Here is a 25,038-nt window from a genome sequence, read left to right as displayed (position 1 = left end):
CTTTCACTGCTGAGGGCCTGGGTTTGATTCCTGGTGGGGGAACTAACAGCCCACAAGTTGTGCAGCACAGCCAAAAAAAAAAAAAAAAAAGACAGCATTTCTTCCTTTTCTTTCTCTCTTAACTATTATATTATGAAATATATGATAGGTATATAACACATATTATAATGTATAATAATAAAATGAAGGCCTATGAACCTACAATCCACCTAAAGAAATCTAATATTAATAACAGCACTGAAGATCCCTTATGCCATGTTTTTCACCAATCACATCTCCCTCCTTTTATCCTAACTCCACAACATAATGGGTTTTCTTGTTTTAAAATTTCCTATAAACAATATGATATGAATATATCTATTTGTTTATGAATGTTTTCCTCTAACATTGTTTCTGAGAATTGACCACATTGATTTATTCAATTATAGATAATTAGTTTTCAGTGTTATGCATCATTCTATTGCAGAAATATACTATTATTTACTGACCAATTCTCCTTGGAAGGACATTTGTCTTATCTTCAGCTTTCTGCCATTACAAACAGTACAGCTCCGTATGTCTCTGTACATGCCTTTGGGTTACATGGGCAAGAGCAGGATTGTTGGTCATGGGATTTCCACATCATCATCTTTTTTAGATAATGCTAAATTATTTTCCAAAGTGATTTTAACAATTTATACTCCCACCAATATTGTATATAAATATCCATTGCTCCGTCATCTCCAATATTTGACATCATCAGCCTTTTAAATATTTGCTGATCTGGTGGTATAAAATGATAACTTATATTGGTTTTCATTTGCATTTCCCTAATGACTAACATAAGTGTTTTTCATATGTCAATTGGCCATTTGTATTTCCTCTTCCATAAAATGACTGTTCTTGCCCCCATTTTTCTATTGAATTTTCTTTTTCTTAAGAATTCTTTGTATATTCTGGATAGTAATCCTTTGTTATTTTTATGTCTGGCAAATAGCTTTTCCTAGCTTGAAGCTATTATGAGTCTTTTGATTAACTACATTTCTTAATTTTAATGGGGTTTAAATTATTATTTTATTTACAGCTTTAATGTTTTTTATTTTGTTTAATAAATTCTTTGTAACATAAAGATTCTTTTTAGCAGGTCTTAAAGTTTTGTATACATGAGGTAGGCTTTGGATGTTATTTTTTTCCACATGGAAAGCCAGTTATCTCAGCATCTACCCTTGCCACAGTGATCTGAAATATCATTCATGTCAAAGATAAAGTTACCATAAATGGATGGTTTTGTTTTAGGATTCTCAGCTGTGGTCCATTTAGATTATGCATGTTTTTTTCTTATACAAATAATACATTGCCTTAATTACTATAGCTTAGAAAGTTTTATCTGGTAAAGAAAATTATCTTTTCTTGTTCTTTAAAAATGTTTTGGGTATTTGGCATTTGGTTTTCTGAGTAAATTTTAGACTCAGCTTGCTAAAGTCCATAAAAATTCTGCTGGGACTTGGATTAGCATTCCATTAAATCTATGAATCAATTTAGGGAGAATTTACATTTTTATGATATTATTTTCTTATCTTTGAAGATGGTATATCTTTCCACTTATTTAGATCTACTTTAATGTCTTTCACTAACGTTTTATGATTTTCTTCATTTAGGTATTTTATATTTTAAAAAAGATATTCTAGGGTACTTTACATTTTTGGTCACTATTATATATGGTTTATTCAAAAATACATTATCAAAAATACATAATCAAACTCTTTGTGGCTATTGCACAGAAATAAAATGCAGTTTTGGTATATTAATGTTATATCTAGCAAACTGTTATGTGTATAGCATACTGATTTGACAACCAAATACATTAAGAGATGATCAACACAATAAGTCTAGTAACCATCTGTCACCATACAAAATTATTACTGTTATACTATGTTCTTTATGTTGTACATTACATCCCTGTGACTTATTTATTTTATAATTGGAAGTTTGTACCTTTTAATCCCCTTCATCTATTTCACCCAACATCCACTCTCCTCCCCTCTTGCAATCACCAGTGTGCTCTATCTATAAATCTGTTTAATGTTAATTATTTATATATTATTTTGGGTTTCTATATATAGTTTTCTGTAGTTATATCATCTATGAATAATGCCACTTTGGTTTCTTACATTCAATTCTTTATATCTTTTATTCATGTTTTTATTATAACTGTACTGGTTAGAATCTTCAGTACAAAGTTGAATAGAAGTGTTTATAGTGGGTATCCTCTTTTATAATTTAAAATAACTACTTCTAATGTTTCACCATTTGTGGTGATCTTTGCATAGATGGACTTTACTCAAGGAAGTTTCTTTCTACTCTTAGTTTGCTAAGGGGTTGTTCTTTATTATTAATGTTTCATTGTATTACATTCTTTTCCTGCATCTATTGAGATATTATGATTATAACACTTTACTATTTTGTTCTGTGAAAGTGGTGAATCACATTAATAGATTTTCTAATGTTCGACTACTTCTATATTCTGGGGATAAACTCAGGTTGAGATTGAACTATACGATTGCCATTCTCTCTGCTCGCCATTCCTTGTGCCTCACTGATATTCCTTCCTGGTTTATTTTCTTTCTTCCTGAAATATGTCTTTTAGAATTTCTTTTAGTTATGCTCTATGGACACCAAGCCCTCTCAGTTTTTGTTCATTTTTAAATTGTCTTTCTTCTTCCTAGAAATGGAGATTATATATAAAACTCTTTTTCTACTCTCTTCCACATTATTAAAGCTGTCAGTATGATAGCACAGGACTCGGGGTCAGGCCAGGACACAAGATCCAGCCTTGTAATTAAATTACATTGTGACCTTAGGTAAATTCTTTCCTCTCTCTGGGACCTAGTATTTCCTTCACAAAATCAGAGAACATGCTCTCTATTTGCCCTTTCTAGCTCTCACATTTGATGAATAGGGGCAAATAAATATATGTGCAGTGTTAAAACACAAAGCAGAAGGGGGCCAAAGAACATAAAGTGAGTAATTTGAGGAAAATAGGGAAAGGAAAGGCAAGTTCACATGTTACATGCCCTTCTCTGTTTACAGCTTTCTGGCAAGAAGTTACAAATACGCCGAGCCCCAGTGATGTATCTGCCATTTGTTAATTCAAAGACACACCTTGTGTCTGGTACCTTTGAAACTGGCGGCCTCTTGCGGAGCTCTCAGACCCCTCAGCATTAGTAGGCTGAAACATGAGGTTGGAGAGATAAAACCCAAAGCCTAAGTGGGAAGGAGAAGGGATACCCATTTCTGAATTTCATGGAAGGAGTTTCATGTGCCCTCTAGTTCTAGCCACTCTTATGTTTTAGACTGGACTAGGGGTCAGGGTACTGGGTTCTCTTGTAGATCTGTTTAAAAAGTTAAAAATGACTGTTCAGTGAACGAATGGTGATCTTGGATTGTTAACTTTCTCACATTCTTAGCATATTCATCTATAAAATGTGGGCAAAAATCCTTCCAGATCACAGACCTATTAAAAATGATATGATAATGAAAAGTTTTGAAAATGCTGAGTTATACTCTCCCAAGTGTCTGATTCTTCCTGTCTTCTTACCATGGTTATTTGTCAGCTTTACTAGAGACTTCTTGAAAGCAGGAATTATGTCTGATTTTTATTTATGTCTGTATCCCTCAAGGAGCCTAGCACAGAGCAGATTCTCAGCATTGGAAAAGCATGCATAAAACAGGTGGAATAAAAGTGTGAAAAGTCAGCCAGCCGTTAGTGATGTGAGTGAAGAACTCTCCATTTGCCACCCCCCACCCCAGGAACTGATTCATTTGGATCCAACTTTAAAAGGGGAAAGTTCTTTACTTGAAAGTTTAAGACAAAGTGGTCAAGTAATTCCTGAACGTATCTAACCTTAAGATCTTCCGTGCTAACAGTGGAGAAGAGTGGGTACCTTCATTGTCTTTTTGGCATCATATTTGCTTTGAGAGACGTTCCCTTTCTCAGAGGACCATATGGAAAGCAAATGATGTAAAAAATGAATCACAGTAAAAGAGGTTAGAAGAAAGGAGACAGGGATTATCCAACTCAAAAAGAATTCCACACATAGGCAAGTACATGTAATAACTTTATTGGATTTCTAAATATAATAAAGTAGTTGCAATTCTTTTACAGAAAAAAAAGGAATATGATTTTCGTATTTATTCTTATAGAGCATTGGAAAAACATAATTGATAGAAAAAACTGATAGAAGGTAAATAGAAACATGATTTAATATAGTTGGTAATGTATAAAAACAAAAGAAAATAACCCAAATCATTTGCTTATAACAGGTTTTATCTCATTTTCATAAGGAACCATGAGGGCTATTTTGGATATGTCAGTGATGGTTCATGATGTAGTGGAGAGATGCAATTTGCTAAGAATAAAAAAGAGAACTCTGTATTTTGGGAATACCATGGCTCTGTCAGTATCATACATGTGAAAAAAGGCATATTCCCTATACGTTTTGTGTGTGTGTGTATGGCTTTCCCTAAGTCAGAGAATGTTATTCAGACTCGCAGCTGATCATGGTGGGTCTATGACTGTATTTAGTTAGAAGGAAGCTCTTGTTCTTCGACACATTTAGCACAGAGAAGACCTGGTTTTTCCCCCTTTTCCCTTGATCTGTCTACTTGTAAATACCATTTAACATTACATAAAACTCTCTCATAGTCACAATCAGATTGAAACCTGGAGCAAAGCCATGCTGTCTCTTTCCCAGTCCACCTTGTTTCCAAGGAGGAAAACTCTGTAGTATCCCAATGCCCCTTTTGACATCACACAGAGATTGAACCCTTATCTAGTACTAACATCTGATTCTCTAAAAAAATGAAAGAAAATGACTAGTGTTGAAACTGAATAAAGTAAAAACGGAAGATCACCAGGAAGAGTAGACAGTTTCAGTGAAGAGTATCACTTTCTCCAAGAAGACAAGTGGTCTCATAAAATGATAACTAAGGAAGGGTGGTCCACGCTCTGGAAATGATGAAACCATGATCCGTTCCGCCCTCCTCCCTAGTTTAAGTAGTGGAGCCCCTTAGATGGAAAGCAGAATGGTGGCTGACTTCAAGGGCATGGGAAGCATCTTCTATTGCTTGTCCCCCTTTACTTCCATTTGGTGAAACTAGGTGGCATAGGAGACAACTTTGTGACCAAGTGGATGCCAAGAGCTTCCTTGGGGAAAGGCTAAATGGAGGTATCCTGCCTTCCCAAAGCAGAGGCAGAATCAAGTGAACGTGGAGCCAACTGACTTAGAAGGGAAGAGAGCGACTTGGCAAGTGTAATTTGCCAGCTGGTTGAGTCAGACGACACATTGAGAAAGATCTTTTTTGGAAGCACGTCCTCTCTTCAACCCTTTTCCTAAAATCGTGCATAGTCTACCTCGTCCTATTTGTCCAGACCCTCTCCTGTTGCCACACCTAGGTAAGAAACCAACTTCCTAGGCTGAGCTGGTGCTCCGTCGACAATATCTACAGTTATAATGTCAGTGACAGAACCATGGAAACAAAAGCCATTAAATAACATGGGCTACTATTTTTAGGAGTCAAAGTAAAGATGCTCTAAGGATCTGGCAAGGGCCGTTGGCCCCCTGAGCCTCCGATTCTCAGAGCCAAGTCTTTTCTTTAGTTTTCACTGATGTTAGCCCGAGAGATAAAAGGAGAAGCAATGTGCTGACATTCTAAGCTCACCAATGCTTAGTTTATAAAACACACATATGACACATATCCTAATACAGACCCTGGCTCATTAATTCCCTTAAACAATTTTTTTCCTGACTAAATGTTCCAATTCCATAAAGCATAATATATTCCCTTGATGTAGATACAGGAAACCTCAGCAATATGCCACCACCCAGTAGGATAAAAATATAAAGTGGCTGTATCAGCAAGGAATGCTCAGGGAATGTGCTTGCAGCCTGTTTCACGGTGCCACTTGGGAGGGGATATTGGAAACGAGGGACTTTCATTTGGCAAGGTTTCCTTATCTTAGCACCTACTCCTTTCGATGGTATGTTTTTGAAGGCTGCACGGTATGACTCTGGGTACCGTGTGTACATACATATGTAGGAATAACGTCTATGTTTCTCAGAATAGGCACTTTTTTGAAGGCAGTAAATCTAAAAGTAAAGTTAATAGAGCCTATATTTAGTGCTCATCTTCTCACTTTGCTGATGTGTATGCTGAACAGAAGATCACAGATTTGAGTCAGTCTCGCAAAGAGGCCGGAGTCGGCAAATGGCTATATTCAGAGCTGGGGAAGTCTTGCCAACTCAACTGTAGCTGTTAAAAGGCAGACTTGGAGAAGGTGCAATCTTTTTCTCAAAGGTGACAGCACAGAAGGAGAAAAGCCTGTGACAAAGCCATGAAATAAAAGCTGGTGTGTACAGCTCAGAGAAAATTACTATCCTCCGGCTCTGCATCTTCATGTCACGTCTACTTCATGGCACAGATCTGCAACCCGAAAGTTCTTTGTTTTCCCTTCCTTTTTTGGGGGGTGCATCTCATAATTGCACATATTCCCAGTAGAGAAAGAGACAGCCCCATATCTGTTTAACTAATGATAAAGAATGATAAAGGTGAAGTTTAAAAGGCAAAACAAAACAAAAAAAGTAATTAATTGCATAGATAACAAAGCAAAAGTTCAATACTGCATCCTGCTGTTAAAAGTTTTGCATTTAGTTTAAATTTTCGCTGAAGGCACATTAAATCACATAATTTTATTCATGCTAAATAATCAGACAATCGATGCCATCTTTAATTCCATTTGCTTTTTCATATGTTTCCTGAAAATTAATGAAGACTACTTCAGATTTTTGGGGGGGAAATATTCTGACTTTTTGTTTAATAAGAAATAATTCTTGGATAATTTGCTCATCAGCTTTCCCAAGAGAAAAAATGGGCACTAAAAGGAAGAAAGTCATTTAAAAATGATTTTGCAACTAGTTAATTAGAAGCTAATGGTGGGTGACAAGATTTAGTTTCCAGGGTCCTAAATCTCTTTTATCAAGGATACACCTCAGTTCAGGTATTTCAGTTAAGTAAGAAGTCTGGCACGGTTTATCCCAGTTTCAACTTGCTACCCAGTGAGGAAGGTCCAAGGCACTTTAACACTTTTTGGCAATTTCGCCCTGATATGTTAATGTAATGACATTCATCTAAAAACTAAGCAGAAGGCATATAGGGTTAGTAAAATGCAAACACTGCCCAAATATCAACTCACCTTTTACTGTTTGAAAGTTAAAATATGAGGCCATTCCTATTGTTGGCATTTAAATGATAAAATCCCTTTTCCTCTCAAAGTCTGTGTTTGAAGGAATGAAGCATGTTGGCAGATACATCATAACCTGGCTAAGCTATTTGCCTACTTCTGGTTTATAATTACTAAGTGATCATCAACTGTCACCCAAAGAGAAAGAGAGATGAAAAGAAACTGGATTTTTTTCCTTTATATTTGTCTCCCAAGAAAGAAGAAAAATGGAGACATATATCCAGGAAAAGCTAGCTCTCCCCCTTGTGCACTTTCTAAACTAGCTCAGAAATGGAGTGAAATAATTTGGTGAGGGAAGACATTCAGGCTTTAATATGTACTCCCTCGTGATAGGGGAAAAGGAGTCAAAAAAACAACTCATTCTTATGCCTCGGTAGGAAGCAAAGCAGGCATCATACAAGGTGGCAACACAAATGCATCAAATAATAATTGCCCAAGAATAGTTCTTACCCTTTTCCCAATAGGTAGAAATATAAAGAGAGCCTCAAGCAGCAGAGATAAATACCTTAGTCTCCACCCTCACCTCAAATTGCTTTGGCATATTTTAAGAGATAAATGGATGAGTACAAAATTTAAATAGCTTTTTCTTTTCTTTTTTGGCAGTCACTAAAATGGGTCAGGTCTAGGAATTATTAGTTTCTTGGCCTGAAAAATCCAAGTGTTTTAAAAGAAGATTCCCTTTTTGAAGGATCATCCTTCTTGGAAGATGTCTGCGTGTGTGTGTGCGTGTGTGTGTGTGAGAGAGAGCGTGCCTGTGTGCAAGCACGTGCATGGATGAGCGTTTTGAAGACAACACAATTGTATTTTCCCTAAGTATGGGGGGCAATATTGTGTACAGTGGAGGAAGAAAAAAATACATTCATAATTTCCTTTACATTATGTAAAGATAAACCAGAGTTTGTGGCTCCCTTGATTTTTTTAAAGGGCTGCTTTTTCATATTCACAGCTTCACTGTCCTTTTATTCCCTCTAATAAGACAGCACCATTTCTACCCAAGTGAGTCTCGGCTCAGGCGTACTCACCCAGATAATTCTGAAAAGTTCTCAGTAGCTTCTGCTACCCACTCCTGTAGTGAGGGTTATACCTGTTATTCTACGAGAAATCATTTTCCACTCTATCAGTCATCACATTAATCAAACCGCACAGCAAGATCAGCCACCTTTCCAGTGTCTAAATGTTGCCGTCTCAGCCGAGGAGACTCGTCTGCTGGCCCCGCCGGCCCCGCATGTATTTCCCAGGTGTGAAGACCGGAAAGGGGTGAGAGGCCATTTGTTATTTAACTTGGCCCTCATTAATCCCAGGGAATTCAGCAGAGGGATGATGAGACCAGCTTGATGGATGGCAGACTCTAGGGAGGGAAAATGCCTAGAAAGCTTATTAGATAAGCTCATTTTAAAGGTTCCCTGCAGTAGATTTAACTCAGATGAAGAAAGATATTTTTCAATCAGTGAACAGATTTTAACTTAAAGCCAAACAACTATAATGAGAAATGGGAGGAACTAAAAACCCAAGAGCACACATCAAAAGGCACAGCTTCCCGAGGGATGCAGCTCAAGAGAAGGCATGCCCAGTTGCTGAAATGCCACCTACAGCAGGTTCTAGAATATGCACACAGGCTTCCAAGTAAGTATGCTGGAAACAACATAGTACCAAACGCCTCATGATAAGTACACACAAATCACAAAACGACCACAGCTGGGTAAGCCCAGGCTATCAAATAGCAAAAGCCAAGTCGCAGAACGGCAGTCAATCCCATAGCATTTGTTCACAGACATTTCAAGGTCAAGGTCGGTTGGCTGGCTCGGAAATGCCTGATGCTGTGACATACACTTGGTGGGCCTCGATAAATGTGAACTGAGAGAAGAATTTGCATTGTTTACCTACAGCAGTTCCTGCCTCTGTGGGGTGTAAATCGTAGCCCACAGGAGAATCGTCCTAAGGGTCAAGTCACTTCTGCACGCCACTGGATTCTAAATGACATGGTCTTGGTTGATAAACGGAACCTCACAGTTCCAGAGAGTTTTTCAGTTAATGTAAAGTAAACCACGGTCTCTGGGGAAATTTGCTGCAGTGTACTTCAGTGCCACAGTGCTTGTTCTTAGCGGTGGCCTTTCCTCAGCGGCTCCATCACACTGCCAATCAGAATACCTAGTAGTTTCCCACAAGATGACACAGAAAATGCATGCAAGCTCTAAATGACCTCAAACACCACAGTACCCACATGGCTCTGCCACCTGATAGCTGAGTAACCTATGTGAATTTCCTTGGATGCCCTCAAACAGGGGGCACGGTGGTCTGTGAGAAGCATACAGCATGCTCTGAGGTATTTTGTGCCCTAAGAGCGGCCACTGGAGAGAGCACTGCACTTGCAAGACCTGGGTATGTCCCCAAATCTACCACTTACCAGCTCTATCGCTTTTGGCAAGTCACTTAACGGTGCTGAGCCTCAGCTTTCTCTTCTAGGATAGGGCTATTAATAACCTTCCTCCCAGGGCTGTTTTATGTGTGAAAGCAGTTTGTAAGCTCTCTTAGGAATTATTATTTCAGAGCTCAGAAAGCCACCTCCAAGTCCTGCCCAGGAGCCTGATGACAGGTTCTGCCGATAAGACTCTGGAATTTAAGGCTGGGGTGGAAGGGCTGCAAACCTTGTCCTCCCAAAGACCAAGGAATGGTATTGACACTAAATAGTAACTCGGGACAATACGCAAAGAAGGTATACATTTCTATGTAAAACCATGACATAATGTAACCTCCTTCCTTTCGCACAGGACAACTGGCCAGAGGTGATGCATTTCAATAGAACCAGTATTTTCTGCTTTTGACATTTTCCTTGTTAGAAGTGGAGACCACACGCTGACATTTCCCAACATTTTAAGGTCAGTATCAGCAGAATGAATAACAGGAGAGGGTTTCATGGGTTAGTTACTGGGGGAAGGCATGAAGCTGTGTAACAACGGTCAGAACAGTTTGTCTTTTGAATAAGAAAGCAAAAACAGCAACCCCAAACTCATACTCTAAAACCTAACCCTTAGAAAACCCGTCAGACTGTTTTTAAGGATGTTTAAAGGTTTTCATAATCTTCAGCTAAAAAAAAAAATCAAAGTTTATTTTTTTGTAAAGTAATGTGTTGCCGAAAGCAAAATATATTTGGAAGGAAAACAGAGGGAGGAAGTGACATTTTATTATGTACTAAAGATTAATTTTGTGTGGCACCAAGGAGCACCTAAACCCCAAAGGCTGGTTCTGGGAGCTTGGAACAAAGCATGATGGAGGAAATGGAAGGGCTTATGAAGTAATGAGCTCCTTGATGCAGGTGATGCTTAAGCAGAGTCTGGATTATGACTTAGCAAGAAATCTATAAGGGAATTTTAACACCAAGTGGAATAGATGAATGTGGAGTCCTTTCCAATTGTGGACCTAGAAGTAATAGGAAAATAGAGGTGTCCTGCTCATTGCCTTGTGGGCTCAAAAGATACGGGTGTTTGGTGCAAGAGCGGATTACAGAACTATGAGCCAATGCAAATGTACATTTTGTATGTTATCAAAAAAGATTCCTGTTGATACTGTATGGGTTGGATTATAATTTGACAACTTATCCCATCTTACATTTACATAGAGATGAAAAAGCAAATTGAATCAATCTTGCTCTATGCTTTTCCCTTCTCACTGACCTTGAATATCTGGAAGCGTTTTCTCCTGTGAAGGACATTGCAGAATCTGTGATACTTAAAGCAGAAGGTCTTCTCTGAACATAACCTATGCTTTCCTTTTGTTTCTGGTGCCGTCAGTATTCTTCTCTAAACTTCTAAATCAAGCCAATGAACCAAGATTCCTTAACAAAGTTCACTCTTCCACGAAGCCTTACTGATACCACTGGGGAGAATTACTTTTCCTGAAGCTATATTCCTTCCTATGGAGTGCAGACTGAACCTATTTGATTTTACTGCAGTTAGCTTCAATCGAAGTTACTTAGGGGCTGATTCTCTTAAAGTGATTATTACATTGAGGAGATGAGTAAGGGGTAAAGATGTTAGAAAGACAAAAGTATAGAGAAAACATGGACTCCTAAGGGTAGTTCTTAACTAATCAAGTAGAGAAGCTGCTCACTTGGTCTAGAGTGCAACATCTATAGGTACTAACATTTGAGCCCAGAAGAATGAAAGCAAATCTCAAAACCCAACCAGCCAGAAATATTTATGTGGAACCTATAAAGAGCCCAGGACTCTTTTTGCGTATTCAGTATGGGAACATGGACAAGAAATGTCTTATTCTTGAGGAGACAAGAACAAAGGGAAAGGGTTGAAGAGAATTTATGAACATTGACCAAGAAGTGGCAGTCTTATGGATGACATATATACTAACTAGCTCACTTCCTCTTTTGCCTTTTTGGTAACAACAAAAACAGTAAAGGACATAGTGTAAGAGGACTGTTTTGCACACATGGGAGATCTATCCTCATCAAGCTTTCACTCTCCTGGGTCTGAGTCCTTGGGGGAAGTTTCCACATCAAATATCAGTTTCCTTTGGATGATTCCAATTCCACTTCCTTTCAACCCTGAAGAAAGTGTTTTTACCTAGCCTGACCCAAAGTGCTGGCTACATTTCACCAAGTGGACTGAAACAAAATTAGAAAATACTGTTGGGTCCAACTGTTCAAAGGAGAAGCAAGAGGGTGATTGGACTTGATACCATGTCAATCAATGAGGAAAAGTTGAAAGAGTTAGTGATATCTGACCTAGAGGCAATGATTTAGACATTACACATTAGACTTCTTGTGCATAGCTCCAGAGCCAGAGTTTTGTTTAACACGGAAGAACTTTTGTAGAAAAAAGCTGCCCCAGTGGTAGAAGGGACTGCCATGAATAATACTACATACTAGCCAGCTCTAAGAAGATGTGAAATGGAGACTTGTCAGGAAAATAATGGGAGATTCAGATCCTTAAAGGACACATGATTTGTCTAGGAACAGCACTGGGGCTTGGGGTCAGCTATAGCCCTCTACACTGGTGTAGAACACAAGATGACATAATGAAACCTGTCTCAGTCTTGGTAGATCATTCTATTCCTGGGGTTGAACACTGAATTTAGAAGCTATGTTCAGTACCAAGTTGATTGCATTTGTGGGTCATTTAATAAGACTTCTATTTGGGCCTATTAGGTAAATGTCTAACAGAGTTAGATGAATGATGTTTTCTCTTGCCCATAAGTGAATAAGTATCCTGGAAAAAGTAGCAAGCACACAGTAGGGAAGGATTAATGTAACCATCTTAAAGTATTACAAAAGAATTAGCTATGGTTTCCCTCATCTTTCTAGTATACATAACATTTTGCTTGTAGAATCCTACAAAATCTGTGCTTATAACAAGGGCTAGGATAAGAGATATTTATTAGTGTGGTTAGAAACTGCTGTAAATTAAGTAACAATCAGGAATAAAGAGCGAAGATTTTAGTAATTTTTTTTTTTGTAACTTCACGGGAGAAAAGTCAATGAGTTTAATAAAATGCATCTTCCACACAACTTCCCACAAAATAAGCCACACGCATGTTGGATAACAAAATTATAGAGTCTACAACTTTTTGCACAGGGTCCAGGAAAATAAAAGAGGTAAAGGAGTAAGTGTCTTTCCTTTCTATATTGAAGGAAAAATATGCCATTTTATATTTCTTCTTTGAACTTAGTAAGCTAAAGTTAGTTTTCTGTGCTTGTAACTAAAAAGGAGAAAAGCAGTACAAATCAATTCTAGTATAGCTGTTTAGGCAGGGCATTACAGAAAGTGGATGACTGGATTTGAACAAGAGACCCACAGACCAAAACAACCCCTCCCTACCGTGCTCACCAAGTAAGTACATCGGAAGGGATGAAATATTGAATGTGTGAAAATAGAAACCTCTAACCTTCAGAGATGCTTAGGGTGTAGTACAGCTTAACTAAGACTATGTAAGAATATGCATTGCCATCTGTCACAAAGAGAACGAGCTATGGCCCTCTCACAGAGGGATGAAATGACATGTATTATAAAAGTCTTGTGTAGTTATGGCCATGCCATGGGGCTGAGAAGCAGCTCCCATTTTAATTCTCTTCTGACAAGGGAAAAATACATTGTTAGCCGGAGTGATTTTTAAACACCTCATAAACTTGGAAATATAAATATTTTACTTGTTTAAAAAACTACAATTGCCAATCCTTAAAACCCCTATGAAAATTCTGAGTTACACGGTACAAGAATCTTATTGTTTAAATTGTGACCTGCCCCTTCTCTCAAATTCCTCCTTCCCCGCCAAATCCCTCTCTTCTTGGAGACAGGTAAAAAAAAAAAAAAAACACCAAAAAAACCGAAAAAACCCCCCCAAAAACCTCTGCCTGTTTATCAAAACAACACATTCACTGAGACCATCATTAATTCTCGGCAAATTCATTTGTGTATTGAATTATGTATGTATTAGTTATGCTTTTACTTTCCTCATATGTGACCCTCCTAAAAACGAAAATCAAGGTCAACTTGTAGAAAACAGAAGTAAGGGCAGAAACCAAAAATAGAAATACAGTCCTAGAATTATAAGCTTTTTCTAAACAAATTTATAAACAGTGGACACAGAAGGCATGTTTTGATCGGTATTAGCCAGAGTTCAAAAGAATCTCTGACTCATTTTAAGACAATATGTTTTACTGAAAGACCCAGATTGTTCTTCTCAGGTTGCTTTTTATAAACAGACTACAGGTCTGTAATCTGCGCTTCAGGAAAAACTCTGTTGCTGACCTACTCCCTGCAAAATACTGTGATTCAAGTATTAGGGTTTAATATTATTGTCATGGGAAAAATGCTGATATGTTTAAAAATTCCAGAAGGATAATAGCTTTCCCCTGCCATAAGGAAAACTCTCAAGTTTCACTGATCTAAAATAACATGCCACCACTTAAAAATATGATTGTTTTGTTGGTCAAAATGCTTTGGATTAAAAAAAAAATCTCAACCTAGTCTTAGAAAGATCACTTTGCCTATAGCTGAGAAAAGTAGGCCAGTCATAAAGGAATTTGCCAAGAACTCTGTGATCTGAGTCCCTGATGAAAACTCATTAAAATAAAACTGAAAGACTCTATTATCTCACCTCACTTTATGAATAAACACAATCTGGAAAAATAGGTACTTTTAAAGAAAGAATTTATGGATGACATATATTTTGCAGTACAATTCTTCCCTTAATATGATCATAATTCCATAAGGATTGTAATGCATTGATTTAACTTATTTATGAAAAGTCCAAGCACGATAACATTAATGAGTAGGAATGGGAAGGAATAAGAAGGGAGACAAGGGGCGGGGGAGAGAGAGAGAGAGGAAGAACTCTCACCACGCCAAACAGCTTTAATCAGATCACTTTTTAAAGGTTGAAATAATAAGTGAACTAAACAACAGCTTCATGAGAAAAGTTATCTGTCAAGGAAATAACTTGACCTGAAATGTTCATGACTGCACCATAATAATGACTCAGAACCAAGATCCTCAACTTGTTCTGTACACTATTAAATTAAAAAAAAACAACAAACAAAAAAATTGTGGCCGTTAAAAAAAAAGTGGACATGCTGAATAGGTGTTAAAGGCTCAAGTGGAAGTCTGTCTTCATTATCTAACTAAAATGAGAGTAAGACCCCTAAGTAAGACCACCTAGTCACTAACAACACCCAAGACATCACCTTGTGGCATAAGAATGTTTACCTAATTTAGGAATCTGTAAGGTACTTCTAAGAGATGGCGAGAACAGAAATACTGTTAGAATACATTAAGATGAAGAGTTCAGATTTCTCTGGATTTCGACTTTTTGATGAGTACATCTTGGAGATTTGGGGATGGTTATTTAAGTGACTGACAGACTCTTCAGTGGAGCATTCATAGTAGTGTAAAGATTCTTTAAAAATAAGGCACAAATACATGTTGCTCTCTGATTGTCTCCCATGAAAGTGCACCAAAAGAGCGATCTCAGGAAATGAACTTGAGGCACATTTTGCAGAGGTATATCTTTTCCAGCCTCCTGGTTTCCCACAGATGGCTAAAGCACGGTATGGAACATGCTGTCATATTTCATTCATAACACACATGTACTGTAGCTCTAGGCAACAGATGGACAATCGCTTGTTTAAACTACAAATGTGAAATACTAAGGTAGAATAGCAATATTTCTAGAAATGTATATGGAAAAAAAGCCTTTCCAAGCCAAGAGGAATGGTGAGAGGCTGTGAGGTTACATCAGTGTTTCCCTGATCTCCCTGGCAGCTGCCATAACTTCCCCAACACCCTGCAAAACTTGATAATGGAGGGATCAAGGGGCAGCCGACACAGATTTGACAAGAGAAGCCCAAACCATATCAAATAGAAATAACACTGTTACTCCTGGCTGGTTCACATTAATAGGATTTTTACTAACTAGGAAAACTGTTGGAAGCTGTGTTTTCAGAGGCCTGTCTATATTCCATAAACCCTCTACTATAGCCCCATGGTAAAATGCTCTTTTTTTCCCCCTGGGACCCAAATATAAAACACTTGAGAGTTTTATATGCTTGAAACATCACAAACATCTCTGCAGAATCTTTCATAGTGAGAAAACAATTATTAGTGTTGATATCTCCACTGTATTAATCAGCATACACTCAATGAAGTAATTTTGATCAGAGAAGTTGCTCTTACAGAAACAATTTGTTAATGAAAGAAAAAAGCACCCACATCTTTGAGCTGCAGAGATGTTCAGGATCTCAAAGTCTTGATGCACTTTGCTGGGACACATGACTTATTTTTGAGTTTTAAAGGCCGATCTGTTTGCAGATGAGACTCCACACTGAGTCGCCATGAGCTGGAGATCCAGGCAATGGAGAAATCTAATTGTGAAACGGTCTGCAGAGCCCAAGACATAGTGGGTTTCTTTTTCCTTTTCCATGTCTCTCATGTTACATAAAATTACCAAATATTTGTGTTCTTGACAATTTTTTTAAAGCCAGCATATTTTTAGTATATTTTTACAAACTTTCTCTTATAGACTCTATGATTCTCTTCTATTATTTATGTATTTAAATGATTAACAATCAAGACAATATATCAAAAGACAGTAGAATTATAATCCTTAAGGTACTAGATCCTTATATCTCTGTTATAGGCAAAATTTCATGTAGCTAAAACAGTAAAAAGTGATTTGGCATTGCTGACACCAAATGATTAATAGAAGATAAGAAAGCAATATAAATCATATATTTAAGAAATCCTGAAATAAAATGTTTTAGGATCCTTTCCTTATTATACCTTGTGAAAGAAAAAAAAATCTAAATCTAAATAGTCTATATATGTAGGTGTGCACATTCATTATTAAAAAAGTATGATAAGTCTATATTAAAAAGACATTTACTTTAAAAATCTTTGGTAAAGATACTCTGAGGTTATGTGATAAAAATGCACTATAAAGATTGTAAGCAAGCAGTATTCTGGCAATGCCACAGTGAGTGGCCTGTGAAAGCATTTTTTTATAACCCTTTTTTTTTTTTTTTTGGCATGTAAACATTCAGTTACATAAGGACTTAAATGTAACAAACAAGTAGAATGTTATTGCATTTTTATAGTATAAATATTTCATAAATTCTCCCTCCTTTGGCAAAATTCATACTAATAGGACTGCACTTCAAGAGATAAAATCTCTCTCTCAATAAACTGGGCTCTTTGCTTTTGACCAAAAGACAATTTCCCCCCAAGTATTTCATAGAAAACAAGTTACTGAAACAATTCAAGCAGATTATATTATTATATTATCATTATCACCTCAATTGTCTAATAGTCAGTATTCTTTGAGATCATCTGCATGGTCTGGCCTTTCATTTGGAAGACAGAAATTCAGAGATACAGTTGCCATTGTATCCTAAAATTCACATGCTGCCCGAAGTGGACCCCTTGTATTTCACATTATGAGAAATGTGAGATCAAGGAAAAGGGCAGCAAGGTAAGGAAAGGACAGTGGTCAAAGGACCCTTTGAAAAGCTGTAACTGTGGTGGTTCTAAAACAAAACCGTTTGGTGACCAAAGCAAATGAGCCACAGATTAACTCAGAAGAGCTATAAGCTTAAGAATTTCTTACAGAAAAAAAAATCAACCACCTTTATGATTGATTATTCCTACTAAAGTAAAATAAATTTAATTGGGACTCTTGAGGCCTGGGTTGCAATTCAAAACATGCACAAACAATTTTTCATTTCTGAGTGTTAAAATTAAAAATTAAAAACAAAAGTCAGACTAGAAAACTTTATCACTTTCTAATCAGGAAAAAAATATCTGTGGAATCAGGGAAGGGTATACAGGGGAATGTAACTATATTTGTTATATTTGATTTCTTAAACTGGGTGGCACAGAGATTCATTATATTATTATTTATACTTTTGTGTATATTTAAAATACTTCATAATTTAAAAGTATATACTTGTGGAAAATTTGAAGAAAGCTTTAACTAATCTTAATCCAAAATACTTAATTAGTTTACAAAACGGTAACCTGCTACTAAGAGAAGTGTCCTTCCTTAAAAGAAACATGTTAAAACGCAATAAAGTAGATGTGGTTCTGGAGCTGGCAAGCAAGCATTTCCCTGCCCAATAAGAGTTTGAATAAAGATTCTAGGCAGAGACTCTGCATATTTTTAGCTCAAAAAGGCAATTTTTTTTCAGTGATTGTCTTTGAAAGTGTGGTGTAAATGTCACATCGATGATATGAAAATGTCTTCTGCAGTATGTAATTTGAGTTGCAGAAGGATTATAAGAATAATGAAACTGTGGTTTCACAATCTTTTCAAGCTTTCCTGTCTTTTTAAAGTAAACTACACAAAACTAACACAATTTTATGTGCCCTGATTTGCAACTGTCAGGCAAAAAGGACCTGGGCCTGGAAAAAAAAATTCTAAACTGCTCTTTATAGCTATTTTCCTCTAGAGAAAAAGTCAATTTTGGTAGTTGTGTTTGGATATTATAAAAAAAAATGGCAATATTTCTGACATGAAAAGTGGAACAGTATTGGAAATGTTATATTCTAGAGAAAACCAAGTTTGTCCATATTATTATGTCCAGGTAGCATGGAAAAGGAAAGTCTTAAGATAACATTTTGGGGTAATAATGAGTTTTTCAAATATCACCCCAAAATGCTTTATCCAGCATACCCTCTCCGTAATTTCTTTAGAAAAATATTGAAGTTTGGTTCTCTCTCACCAGTATCTGTTTTCAAATGAGTCCCAAACACTGGTCATTATAGATTTTGAATTAGGATGGTTGCAAATTCGATGTGGGCTTCTTTTAACCTATGTAATTTACAGCTTAAATTCTTTATAACCTGACATATAATTGTGCATTTTTTTTTTCCCAAGGGACACGACTAGTTTAGAGCAACAGAAAGATCTATTTTTCAATACACAGAAAAAGAATGGCTATCTTTTATGCTCACTGGCAATGTGGAAGCGATAGGATGGAGCCTTCAAGCCTAAAAGCACCTGTGAGTTGGCAGACTCACCCAGGAAAAACTGTGTGACAGCAAATACCACACTAAAAAAAGCCATTCAACCAGATGAAAAGTGAGACAAACACAGGGATTAAAAGTAAAAGGAATGCAGAAGTGAATGGGATGGAGTATAATCTGTGCAAAAATGTGCAAGTCCTTGGGAACAAAGGCCCATCAAGGTCCTACATGATTAAATGTGAAATGTGTATTTGGTAAGAACTTTAAAAAATCTCACACTCTATGTGTTTCTAAAGAAAGGTTAGTAGTGGATGAAGTAGAGACCATCCCATAGCTTGATTGCCTTTCCTCTCCTTTCCTATTTCTCTTCTTATATTTTTCTTGTGTTTCATCCTTCTCAGAGCCACCGACTAACCGCTAAATAGGTGACTGGATTTAAAGGTCAGTGCTAGCCTTGGCGGTCAACACCCTGATGCGGGCAGAGTTGCAGGTCTTGCAGAGGATGTGTCCATCCAAAGGGTAGCAGCCTTGGTTATCTCCTTCAGACAGGAGACCACCACAATCCTGGAAGAAGGAAGACAGATGGAAAGGATATCAGTGAAAATGGTAACAAATTCCTTTGCTTTCCATTCAAGGCTTCCATAATGAGGCCAACTACTACCTTTCCTCTTCATACACCGCCAACCCCTTCAAATCCTTCTGCAGGATATAACATGGTAGGTCTCGCATTAAGCTTAAGTAGAGACTGGGGACATCAATATGAACAGAGTGAAATGAGCCTCCTGAGATCACTTAATGGGAAATACAGGTCCAGGAAAAGAAGAACCTGAGGGTCTAGGCTCCCAGCTAGTAGTTTTGCTCCCCTCACCCAAACAACAAGAACAAGCACAAGAGAAAATAAAACAAGAAGAGATCCCGAATCATTAATTCATCTTTGCCATTTATCATTAATTTAAGGATCTCTCAAAAGTAATATACAGGTGCAGGGACAGAATCTCCTGGTAATTGCAGGGCAGAAGCTAAGTTGTAGAGTGACTCCTGCTAAGCAGAAAGGCCACCAACGGGCTCTACTTACTTATTCCAACTTTAGAAAGAAAATAAAACCTTAAGGTTTGGGGGCGGGGGCTGGAGGGAAATGACCTAATGTACTTTTTTTTTTAAAAATTAATTAATTAATTAATTTTTATGGCTGTGTTGGGTCTTCGTTTCTGTGCGAGGGCTTTCTCTAGTTGCGGCAAGCGGGGGCCACTCTTCATTGCGGTGCGCGGGCCTCTCACTATCGCGGCCTCTCTTGTTGCGGAGCACAGGCTCCAGATGCGCAGGCTCAGTAATTGTGGCTCACGGGCCCAGCTGCTCCGCGGCATGTGGGATCTTCCCAGACCAGGGCTCGAACCCGTGTCCCCTGCATCTCAACCACTGCACCACCAGGGAAGCCCCTGCTGTACTTTCTAAAGGATACAGCACGGAGGAGAGGACACTGCTGTTTCTCTTTAGTCATAAAACCTAGTGTAAAAGCTGCAAGTCTTTTATTCTCTTTGCTCATGTGAAGGCCAGGGAGAGGCATGTAGGGCCAAACAAAGGACACTGCATGAAACAGGTGGTCGTTACAGCTCAGGCGGTGAATGACATGACTGCAGTCCTGGAGAGCAGGGGCCACCCCGCCAGCCCCGCCAGCCTGTGTCTTGGGAAAATCTCCTCGTGGGACTAGAAGAGCCAATCTCATGAGGATGTGGTAATAAAGAGGTTCACACTATCTCTCGCAGACAGCTAATGCTAACTGCTGCACTCGGAAGCGCTGCTAGAAAACAAGAAAAGTGCTTTCAAAGAGGGGCTCCGGGTAAGTCATAGGACGAGGACAAGAAAATGTTTTAAAATCATTCTCTGAATGTTTTTATACCTTTTCATACCCAGATTAGAGGAGAAAGACTTGCTGCCCTTTGCTGTATAAATGAAGACATGGCCCTTGGGCAAGAGGCTTCCCTTGTCACTTCCAGCCTGGATTACAGGCCTCTTGTAAAACACAAGTCCTATGAACACAGGCACTAGGGGCTCCCCCAGATTTAATCATTGCTATATTTATGAAAATCCGGCTCTAGTGGGCCTGGCAGGGTGAGGGGGCGCTGACCACAGACCTCACACCGGTAGCAGTGAACATGGAAATCGCGATCCAGAGCCACAATCCGGACGGTCTCTTCCTGGCCGGGGGCTGGCATGATAGGCTCCTTGCACACAGAACAGCGGGGGGCAAACTTCCTGAAAATGGAGAGATAGTTCTGGTTAGATACTGAGCATAGACAATGGCAAAAAGATGAGACTTGGAGGTGAAAAGAAAAGGTGTAAACCAAGAGCCAGGACACCTGGTCTGCCGTCTTGTGTGACCTTGAGCAAGTCACTTTCCTTGAGTGTGCTTCCTCAGCTTAAAATAAGGGACTTACACTTGGTGACTGTTGAGGTCCTTCTAGATGATAAATATCATGATATTTGGTGAGGTAGGGGCGTGAGTGTGTGAACTGCTTCCGCATGAAGAGCTACCGTGGCGTGGGATTCACCTGTGGATAGATCGCAAACACAAACCCTGGGCTTGGGCAGGTCAGCCAGAGAGGCAAGGAGGCCCCTACTTGTTTCTGACTTCTGCTTCTATACTTTTGTATGTGCTCCCCAGGCCCTACCCAAGTATCCTGAGGTTGGTAACCTTGCCTCATTCCCAATTATTAAGCCTCTTCTTTGAAATGTGTCTTGAATTCTAGGAATGAACACAAGAAACCTCAAATACGTATCTTTTCAAAGCAGCAGAGGTTAGTGAGTTTAAATACTCTTTATACCAAACTTCCTATGGCCAAATCTGCACTTCTTATATTTTGGTTGTGTTAAACTTTTGTTTAAAAAGAAAAAATTATAAAGCTGTCCAGTTCTCTATTCTTCAAAGGATTTTAGAACTTCCAAAGGGTATGTGTATATGAATACCCCACCCAACACACACACACACACACACACACACACACACACACACACACACATATATACATACACGCACATATACGTATGTTTTTGAGGTTAACTCTTGGTGAGGAATTTAATATTTCCTAATCTCTTAATATTCCTTAATATGACCAATGGCCATAACATTTTTTTTTTCTCATAACAGATTAATAGGCTGCAAATATAGGCTGTGCACCCACCTGTATCTTCTGGAAATTAGGTGTGGTATTTATGAAGGTGTGAAATGAGACGTGATTTGAAACGGAAATGGATAAGAACTGAAAAGATTAAAAAAGAAAGACTGAGCAACTCAGTTTTTTCATCGTAATGGTTTTAAGATTAATGATGTTAAAATTTATCTATTTGTAGAGAGACTTAAAAAGAAATAATGATAGTAATCTAACTCTTTGCAGAGCACTTTATGGTTGTCAAAGCATCTTTACATACATTATACTCTATATGTACATATTAATTTTCCTGGCAGCACCCAAAAGGCATCTGTATGGCTGCAATCTAAATAAATATGAATTAAGCAGCAGATCAATTGATTGCTATGAAAGAAAAATTTAGAGGATCATGGTACAATTGCGGCAGTAATCAGAGTTGTTATAATTGGTATTTTATGCAAGAAGTTCATACTCAGTGGCAAAAAAAATTGCTTTGGACTACTTGATTATTTTTGAATCTGGGTCATCAGTAGTGAAATAAGCAGCCTTCTGGAATCAGCTGCAAAATTTCCTTCCCCAAACCCACTGGGACTGTAAACTCTGTGAGGTCAGAAGTGTGTCTTGCCTATCACTTTATCTGTGAGTCTTCCCCAATGTCCCCAAGTAGGATTACTAACTCCTTGAGGATAAAATATCTTTCACTGAAATTGCCTATTTTAGCAGTAATTATCTGCATATCTTTGGAGACCTCAAAACTGTGAGCTTCCAAAGGACAGGATTTGCTCTATTTCTGAGTTTCTAGAAATAACTAGTGTGACTGGTGCAGAAGGTAGAAAGTCAGGCAATATCTAATGGAATGAAGTATTTGCCACATTTCGCATGAAAAGATGTTGCTTAGGCCTTTATGTTCAATCTCAAGGTTCCTCTTTGGAAAGGCACAGACTGTATCCTTGCTGAGTAATGATTTCTTCTTACCAATTGGCCTCATTTCTATGATGGGAAAAGGCAAAGTGAAGAGACAGGCAGTGGTTTCCACCGTCCCCACTATGTTCCTTGGCCGGCATTTTGAGGATTGTTAAAAATCCCAGGTGGTCTATTTCAAGGCTCAGCTCACTAAGCAGACAATAATAATAAAATTAATTTGATAAAAACACTTCTGATGGTTAAAATTGTGTGCTTATTATTGTGCCAAGCCTTGTTAAGCACTCTATACACTTGGCCTTATTTTTTACTGATAGCAAACATTATTAAGAAATACTTTTATCATTTCTGCTTTACAGCCATGGGAGCCAAAGCTCAGAGAGGGATGATCTTAATCACTGGGTCCTGGCACATTTCTGGCAATCCACAAATGGATGCTGACTAAACAAATAAATGGATGCATGTAACATCCCTGATAAGAAAACACAGATAGCGGAATAAAGACTCAACACAGTGAAAGGGTCAGTTAAATGAATCTGCTTTTCTGAGCTCACTGTCTTGGCACTGGGAATACAGAAATGAACTCAGACTCCAGCAGTCACACTGGTGAGGGAGTTCTATATATTTCTGCATTTGTTCTATTAACATATATACATATCCTACCATATTGCAAAAATGATTTAAGGGGGTTACTGTAAAATAGCGTGTGTGCGCGCGCGTGTGTGTGTGTATTCTTTATTACTAATCAGGCTATGTAAAGTGCTATCTATAGTGAATTTACAAAACTATGAAACATAGAGAAGGAGATATAAATTCAAACATGGGTTTAGGGAGCATTTGAGATCAGAGGAGGATTCTTAGAGTAGATGATAATTGAGTTGGGCCTTGAAAGATGGCCATTTAGGTGAAATGGGAAAGTAAATCTGTGTGTGTGTGTGTGTGTGTGTGTGTGTGTGTGTGTGTGTGTTTTGGGGGTGAGGGTGCGATACAGGCAGTCTGCCAGGGAACTAGTTTGAGCAGTCATCTGAAATGACATATGGGACAGAGTTTCTGCCTAATAGGATGGAGGATTTGGGCCAACCCTGACTGATGGCAGTTATGGAGGGGATGGCCCACAAGCAAGGCTTTAAAAATAGCATTTCAGAAGCTTGTTACTCAGAGTGCAGTCCAAGACCACCTGGGACCTTGTCAGAAAGGCAGAATCTTAGGCACTCCCACCCCAGACCTCCTGAACTAAAATCTGCAATTTAACAAGATCGCTAGGTGACTTGTAAGCCCACTGAAGTTTGGGAAGCACCAGTTTAAAGGAAGGGTTTCTAAGCAGGAGAGATAAATTCCTTCTCCTGGGCCTCCTGCATCTCACCATAGCTTCTATTCGCAGGCTGTTCTCGTTTCAGCCAAGCGGATCTTTCTTGAAAGCAGAGAGCCTTTCTTCACTCTGGGCCCTTTGTTATTGCCTGAGTTGTTCCTTCTGCCAAGAATCTCCATTTCCCATTTAGTACACTCTGCTTCCAGAAGCCTACTCAGATCCCAGGGCTGAGTAATATCTTCTGGGTCTGACAGCTCAAGCCCTTGCCTGTGCCTCACATCGTCACCTTTACAGTCTTTTCTGCCTGGTATCACACAGAATCTGCACTTATTCTCTCCCCTCGTCCTGGCAAGCTCCTTGCAGACAGGCGCTTCTCTCTACGTATTTCTACCTATGCAATTTCTCTCCTTTAGCACTAAGCACAGTAATTGGCACATAGAGGGCTCTTCATAGATGTGGTAGAACAGAATTGAAATACATCTCCCAAAAGCTCACAAATGGGAGATCTGTTCAGAATGATCAAGAATCTGCAGAAGGAGGCTATATTCCCCTCTCTGCAGCCCACTCTTCTTAGCCATGCAATGTCCATGGCTAAGACATGGCTAATGGGTTGGACTTGTAGCTGCTTTTTATTCCAGTCCTTTCAAGACTCAGAAATGGAGTTCTGTAAAATGTATCTTTTATTCTTCTTTGGGAAATGGAGAAAAGATCAAAAAGCTTCTCCCCCTGCATACCTGCCAATCATGCAGACAACATTATTTTTAATAATTTGTATTTTAACTGGCCACTGAATTAGCGGTGATGGGGAGCATTGGGGGTTTCAGATTCTTTTTCCCTTTCAGTTGCTCAAGTCTGCCTTCCTGGAGTGTTCAGACCCACACACATGTCACCAGTCACAAGTCTCTAATTATGCTC

General features: G+C 38.4%; 1 protein-coding gene across 8 annotated transcripts in view; it reads right to left on the bottom strand.

The window, feature by feature from the left end:
- Window positions 1-4,084: 4,084 nt before the first annotated feature.
- LPP (LIM domain containing preferred translocation partner in lipoma) overlaps window positions 4,085-25,038 on the bottom strand; it is a 692,297-nt gene continuing 671,343 nt past the window's right edge. For all 8 annotated transcript variants that reach the window (XM_082461500.1, XM_082461502.1, XM_082461505.1 and 5 more), the window contains 2 exons: window positions 20,880-21,000; window positions 4,085-19,311 (listed from right to left, as the gene is read on the bottom strand). In XM_082461500.1, coding sequence (XP_082317626.1) covers window positions 19,183-19,311; window positions 20,880-21,000 — 250 coding nt within the window. In that variant the 3' untranslated portion in view covers window positions 4,085-19,182. The remainder of the gene's footprint in view (window positions 19,312-20,879; window positions 21,001-25,038) is intronic.

This window comes from Balaenoptera physalus (genome assembly GCF_965194825.1).
Source record: "Balaenoptera physalus genome assembly, chromosome: 4".
Classification (NCBI taxonomy): Eukaryota; Metazoa; Chordata; class Mammalia; order Artiodactyla; family Balaenopteridae; genus Balaenoptera; species Balaenoptera physalus.
This window is presented reverse-complemented; position numbering and strand designations above follow the sequence as displayed.